A 7,769-nucleotide genomic window follows, 5' to 3' on the forward strand; every position below is an offset into this window, starting at 1 on the left:
AAGACACACAGCCTGCCCTCTGCTGGTCACAATGTGGTACTACCTCATCACGCACAAGCTACATTTTATGTGTTCCTGTTGTGTTATAAACATTTTTGTCTGTTGTAAAAGTGAGGGCAGAGGTGTTACTAATGTAACTACTGATAGTGGTTTGAAAAGCTAAGCCAGCATGCAGTACCTGTGTTGTTATTGATGGCATTTAGATATAGAAGCACTAAAAAATGCAAATGCTTTACTTCACTTGGTGGTCTCAGTGCTACAGCACTGAGAAACTGAAGGGTACAGAGGCCAAACAGGGCAGAAAAGTCAGTGATAGTAAAAACTAACAGCTGGAGAATTTTTTCTTTATTAATTAGGATAATTAGAATCGAGATTGTACACAAAGACTTTGTATCTTAAGTCCAGAGAAATAGTTTATTTATCTAATAATAAATAACTAAATAAAATATAATAAAGAATATAAATACATAAAAATATAATAAATATAAATAAACATTTAAAAATAGATTATATAAAACAAATCTATATTCATAAATACATATAAATATAATTTGTGAAAAAAACAGTGGCACTTTTTTTTTACTGAAATTTGTCAGCAGTGACTCTTTTTTTCCTGCATCTGTCAGTCACTGTTTAAAGTTGTCTGAACATGTTGCGTGCCTTTAACTCATCATTCCTACCACAGAAGACAAGTGGGTTTTTATGTGTTTCTGAGGCTTGGGGGGGTAGAAGGGTGGGGGTGACTCTGGACAGCTGGTCTTCTTTCTGTTCCTGCATCACTCCTCCTCCTCTTCTCCCTCTCTCTCTCTCTCTCTCCTCATACCATGCTGTCATTTTTCAGCAGAACAAAGCAGGAGTCTTCACCGATCACTGCTGGATATAAACTCATCATCTATGCAGGTACATGAGGATATTTTGGAAGTTTGGGTGTTTAGCTTTGAACAGACTCGCTATAAAGTGAAATTTGGGTACAGGCAAGTTGGTTCTTACAGGCTGATTGCAGCAATTACTGAACAAAGTATGATCAGACTCAGTCTTCACTGCTATTTTATTTTTCACAGTAGCATTACTGATGGTATCATGCATTAGAGTGCCGCTTTACCTCTGTCATTGTTGGACAGCATCATGATTGTTCCACTCCTGTCCACTTCAGATGTTGACCATCTCTGTGCTCCTGCTGCAGTTCCTCCTCTTCTTTCATCCTGTGTCCTGCTCTCTCCTTTCCAAGGTAAACTCACTGCTGAAGATATGTCATTTTGTTTTTATTTTGATAAAATGGAAATTGAGAGAAGTGTGCGGAATAATTATAGTGCTCTATTATGTTTAAGTACTAATGAGAATATGTTTAATATTACACTAAAAAAAGCTTTTGTTGTTACTGTTGTTGTTGCTAATACTCACTAGTTAGTAGCTGATGTTTACAGGCAGGTGTGTGCTTGCATATGTTGAGGTAATCATGATTTAGGAAAGTGTCTGTATGTGTTTTGTGCAAATGTTTTTAAGGCAACATAGAAACCCACAGAAATATAGAACAGGTCCTCAGGTGTGTCTCGCACTCCCTCCACCTGTAATTTTAGTGAAAACACACTCTGCTATGAGTAAGCTTGTTTCAAAAGAAGTTTCCATGGCAACTTTTTTTAAGTTACCTTTGAAAGAAGATTAAAAACATATGGTGACACACATTAAAATTTACTTTACTTCAAAGGTTTCAACAATCATGAGATAAAAACACTTTTTGAAAAATGTGAATAGAGTAACTCCAACATGTCTTTTTAAATTTATATGTCGTACACAACAGCCAATTAATAAAAATACATCGGGATAAAAAATGAAAAAATACAATAAACCAGAACTTTAATACAAAAATGTTACAAAAAAGACAGAACAGAATCCAAAAGGACTTTTGAGGGAAAAGTGGATTACTGCAGAATTGAAAATCTACACAATATTCATGCAGAAGAAGAACAGGATTGTTAGAGAAGAGAATAATGAGGTTGACTAAGGGAAGGAAAGAGAAGAGAAAATATAAAAGAGAGAACGAGAGAACAAATCCAGAAACTTGTTTTGCAGCCAAACAAAGTAAATAAGACATATACTCATAATTACACCAAAAACATTACTGCGGTGTTTGTGTGTGTGTGTGCGTGTGCGTGTGTGTGTGTGTGTGTGTGTGTGTGTGTGTGTGTGTTCCGTACCATCAGCTGGTTGCTAACAGCAGGTTTTCAGTGCAGCAGGTGTCAGCTGGACAGCCACAGGCGACAGATGTACCTATTGTGTGTGTGTGTGTGTGTGTGTGTGTGTGTGTGTGTGTGTGTGTGTGTGTGTGTGTGTGTGTGTGTGTGTCTTTGTGTAGAACAATCTGGGAGTGAAGACAGAGAACTTTTTTTTTTAAATGACGAGTTTGTGCAGTCCTCTTTCATTTAAAAGTCTGTCCTCAGATCAAAGTGAAGATTACTGCTGGAACCTGAGTTAAGATGTCCTTATGGTAGAGCTTTGGGAATAAAAAATGTTTTTTTTGTTCCTCTGTGTATTGAGTATTTTATTCACTGTCTCTTTAAGAACACTTTGAAAAGGAAATCTTGGCTTGTCATATCATAAACATGATGAACTTACTGAGAATTATCATCTGAATCTCGTCTGTTTTTCAGCTGTTTTAGTGAGTTTATGTTGCACTGATTACCTGCTGTCAGGTAATCAGTACAGGGATGGAAATAAATACAATACAAGACTCTGAATATAATAAAGAAAACAAAATATTTCACAGGTAATCATTATTATTTTTATTTTTTATCATTATAATCATTTTTGTTCAGCATTTCTCATTTGCCTCCAAAATGTTGGCTTTTGAATAAGTTTATTAAAATTGCCTAAAATAATATTTATATAAATATTTAATAATATTACAATATATTATAACACTGCTTTGCCTATATTTACATTGGTTATAACAACATTTTACTTATCAACTGTATATTATCAACTGCATCTTAATTTGGTGTTTAATATATTATTTTCTATACATTCACATTTAATTCTTTCAGTTTCTTTAATATGTAACTGGGTTTAAATGGACATTTGTTGATAAATCAGTTTTTGTCTCACTCAGAAATGGAGGTGGTGAAATTAAATTTTAAATTATAAACAATGAAAAAGTCCTGAAGAAGACAAAATTTTAAATGAGATGCATCGCTGCGCAGCTGCTCCAATACATTTTGTCTGTGTGTGTTTGTGTGTGCGAGAGAGGGAGAAATTCATGATCATTCAACGTGCCATGTGGCCTTTCAGACGAAGGTCAAAGGTCACCATCTGGAATGTGGAGCACACCCACCCCAAATTATTCCTCCGCTCTTCCCAATTCTCTTCACTGTGATGACAATGTCTTTGTCCCTGTGTGTTCTTCTGTGTTAGGATGAGTCGGTGTGTGCCAGGACTTTCTGCGGTGCAGGTAGAGAGTGTGTATCAACTGACCGAGGAGAACCAGTCTGTCGCTGTTTACAGGTAAAGGTAGTGACTACTAGCAAACATGCGTACTTGTAAAAGTGTACGTCTGTATTAGTTTAGGGAAAGACTGCAGGTAATATTTCTGCAGCTACCATTTTTTGGTAATCTTCTATTGACAAGCCTCTTTTATTTCCTTTGCAGCAGTGTGACATGTCAGAGCACTGGGTGTGTGGCAGCAACGGAAAATCCTACAGGAATCACTGTGAACTGCACAGAGACGCCTGCATCACCCAGACCAAGATACACGTGGAGCACAGAGGACACTGTCTGGGTCAGTTTCCACAAACACAAACTCTTTAAGCTTTGAGTGAAGCTTGTGCAGTCATGAAGGATTTGTGTGTGTTTCTATTTGCAGAGAAACCAACAAAGGCCAATGTGAGCCCCAGTAAGTCACGAAATATTTCACATTTTTACACAATTCAGCAAATTTGAGTGGCTGTCTAAAGCCGGTCTCTTTTTCATGCTTCACGCTTGCAGTCGTGTGTTTCCTATCTGATCGTGACTGGATGAGAGAGAGAGTGATCCAGTGGATTCAGAAAGAAGCTGAAGATCTGGCCTCAAACACATCAGCCGGTGACATCCTTCAGACATATTTTCAGGTGTGAATACTTCATACACTGTATAATAATTACAAATGTATCTGTTAGTCACTTGTAGGAAGAAATGATACATTTTAGCTTATTATCTTGCATAGCTTCAGCCTTATGATATACCATTATTGTAACCATTTATTAACTTACATGGATTCTGACACTGACTGCTTGCATAGTCATTCTTAATATATTCACTTCCTAGTTAGAGAAGGAGTAATATATGAGAATATCTGTGAATAAGAGGTAAAAGATTTTGAATGCAGTTGTTGATGGTGTTTTTGTGTCACAGGCGTATGATGATGGGGATTCACAGCTTGATTCGAATGAATTTCTGCGATTCCTGAAGCACAATGAGACGGCACTCAACATCACATACTCAGACACTCTGCAGACTAACCTGCTGCTGAGGTATTCGTTTTTTCATCGCTGAGAGTTTGTTCTTCTAATTGTTTCGCGTTTTGTTTTGTTGTTTTGTTTGTATATTGCAGCACACATTTTGCACATCATTTTAGAAATTAAATGGCTGTTAAAACTCCATATCCAGACTTCTCCAGTCATTTGTCTCTTACTTCTTTCTTTTTCTTAGATCTCTGTGTGTCGATGCTTTGATAGAGCTGTCGGATGAAAATGCTGACTGGAAGCTGAGTTTGACTGAGTTTATCAACTGTCTTACGCCCACCTACCACCCAACTGAGAGAAGTAAACATGCATACACACAAGCAGCAAAATAAGAGTATGAAACTGGACAAACACTTTTTGTGTTTGTGTGATTGACATTTTTATAAGATTTCTATTTGCTTTTCTCCATTGTATTCAGCTTTGGATTTATCCTAACACTGTTTATCATTTGAAGACTATTATTTACTGGACTTTACAATCAAGAACAAAGAGTTTACTACTTGGGGATGTATGTATAAACAAACAAAAAAGGAACATATAATTACACAAACACATACTTAGTGGCAAAGTATGTTTAACTCAATGTATGATCTACATCAGGAGTGTCGAACACAAGACTCACGGGCTAGAATCAGCCAAGCAAAGTTTTGGATAATGTGAAGAAGAGCACATATTTTGGACTATTTTTTTTTTTTTTTTTTTATTCTCAAGCGCTTTTTTTTACTTTTTATTTTCATTTTTTAAATTGAAAACGAACAACAAACAAACAGAAACAAACAATAAAATACATTTACAGTTATGGGACAGAGTAGGTATCATCAACTAGCCAAAGCTTGACTGGCCATTATGACCAAAAAAAAAAATATTCTCAGGAACACACTCTAGTATCTTTATCTTTCAAACATAGCCTCCACCCTCTGAGGACCGAACACAGAAAATACGGGCGTATTAATAATAATAATAAAAAATAATAATTATAATAGTAACAGTATTGGTAATTACAGAAATTAAAAACAAAAAAAAAACAAAAAAAAAAAAACAAAGGAAACAAAGGAAACAAAAAAAAGAAAAAAAAAGAAAAAAAGAAAAGAAAAACATATCGTGTGAACCCCTCCCACCATCCCCCCACCCCTTTACCCCTGTATGGCTCTCAACTTCATCACATTCGTGTATACAAACAGCCCATATTTACACCCGTCTATACACAAGAATCAGCACAACATTCAAGAATTCTGATCAGAAGGGCCTAACCAAGGATCAATTCAGGGTAAACCCAGAGGAATTTACATCATCTCTATATTCTGTCAAGTCCAAAGACGGTAATACTGAAAGAAATGGTCCCCAAATTTTTTTAAAGGTTCCGTATTTCCCTTTTACACTATGCGATATCTTCTCAGGTGTACAGTAGGATGCTAACTCATTAATCCAATATCTCAGTGTTGGAGAATTTTCAGATTTCCAATGTGTCAGAATACATTTTTTAACTGCAGTACTCGCAAGTAAAATAAAATATTTCTTGTGGTAATCCACATTTATAGAATCTATATCACCTAAAATCCATAGTTTTGGGTCCATTTCGACTTGGATCCCAATTACCCTTGAAATTATTTCAGTAGTCCGTCTCCAGAACTCCTCTATTACTGGGCAATTCCACAGCATATGAAGAAGATCACCATCTATCACCTTACATCTCAAACATTTGGGAGAGTAATTAATATCAATTTTATGTAATCTGTAAGGTGTATAATATGTCCTGTGGAATATATTAAATTGCATTTGTCTATGATTTGTAGAAATTAACATGGTCTGTGCCTGTTCCATTAGATGGTACCATTCTACCTCTTCATTTTGGACTATTTTAATGTATTTTCACACATTTTACAGCATCTGTTCCTTTTACAAGAATTTTTATTAAAAACTGAAAACTGAAACTTTTTATATTTTTAAGGACAAGAAAGTTAGCTGTTCTTGTGTTTATTACATTGTGTTTTATGTGTGTAGAGTGTGCTCTGGAAGACGAGGTCTTTGAGGATGGAGCTGAAACTCAGATGGAGTGCAACAAGTGTGTGTGCGCCTGTGGAAACTGGGTGTGCACCGCTCTGACCTGCAATGGTGCGAGTTCACTTAAAAACAGTAGTCGTATTGTATGACTGCTGCATTTGTTCTGTTTCTGCCCGCTGCTGTGTTTATCTTTGCAACATGTGTTTCAGGAGAGCATCAGGTTGATGAAGATACTGATGAAGGAGGAGAAGATGAAGAAATGACCGAAGAAGAGTGGAGCAGGAGGGTGGCTGAACTCAATGCTTTACAGGTCGACAGTCTCTCCTGAAACAATATTATTAACCTTTAAATTATTATTCACAGAGACGTTTAATCTCAACATAAAAGTTACTCAAATTTAGACCAGAGTGGCAAAAATACATTTATTTCTTCTGAATAAATAAATGCATTAAACTGCAGAGTAAGGGAGTTTAACAGAAAGGCACAACCAGAAAGAGTTCCACTTCCAGGTTTTCAATAATTGTTGATTGAATATTTTTTATTAATTAAAACTATTCACTTAAATAAGTCATTTAAATGTACAACTACAAAATTCTTCTGTAGCAATGTGATGCACACATGATTGGTATAAGTTTAAACACAACCTACAGGTCAATGAACGTCTCTTTTACCTGTTTCAGGCATCTGTCACCATGGAGAACTGAGGTCGCAACAGCCAGTCATCAACTGAGTGGCCTTCCGCTCCAAACATGAGGAACAGGTTTAGTTTAAATAGCTGTTGTTATTATTCTTATAAATGATTCAACACATTTTATTTGTGTGAACTGTTAAATCACTTCTAAACATTATTCTACCTCTTATTTTACTTCCTGAATTTAATGCACTGAAGTTGGTTGCTAATTCACAACCAGTTTTTAGAAAATGTTTTTAATTTGTTATTGATTGCTTTATACTTTTAAAGAATGGAATTATATTTTCTGGCTTTTGAAGAACACATGAGCACGTTTTTGTTTTTTTCAATTTTTGATTGATAACTCTGTCTAAACTTTGATTTCCCTCTGTATTAATGAACAAGTATTTATGACATCTAATTTCTTATGATCAGTGAAACAAACAAACAGCCCCCAATGCTGTTTGTTTTCTTGAGGTTTGTAATGAGATACTACTTTAACTGTTTTGATAGTGAAAGCTATTTTTGTATCATTTTTTATCTAATAAAAATGAGCGTGAGAAGCAACTATCGAATTCTTTTTTTTATTATTCATTGTTCAACAC

General features: G+C 35.5%; 1 protein-coding gene across 1 annotated transcript; it reads left to right on the forward strand.

Annotated features, from left to right (window-relative positions):
• The first annotated feature begins 772 nt into the window (after positions 1 to 772).
• Positions 773 to 7,726, forward strand: LOC146655283 (follistatin-related protein 1-like). The gene is made up of 11 exons (XM_085428337.1): positions 773 to 900; positions 1,154 to 1,228; positions 3,409 to 3,498; positions 3,643 to 3,772; positions 3,857 to 3,886; positions 3,979 to 4,100; positions 4,384 to 4,502; positions 4,681 to 4,793; positions 6,495 to 6,605; positions 6,704 to 6,804; positions 7,175 to 7,726. Exons 1-11 carry the CDS (start codon positions 895 to 897, stop codon positions 7,196 to 7,198), a joined length of 921 nt encoding a protein of 306 aa, XP_085284463.1. The 5' UTR covers positions 773 to 894; the 3' UTR covers positions 7,199 to 7,726.
• The last annotated feature ends 43 nt before the right edge of the window (positions 7,727 to 7,769 follow it).

This window comes from Rhamphochromis longiceps, linkage group LG13 (assembly GCF_057381845.1).
Source record: "Rhamphochromis longiceps isolate RC_006_pf linkage group LG13, R_longiceps_female_GT1.1, whole genome shotgun sequence".
NCBI classification, from domain to species: Eukaryota; Metazoa; Chordata; class Actinopteri; order Cichliformes; family Cichlidae; genus Rhamphochromis; species Rhamphochromis longiceps.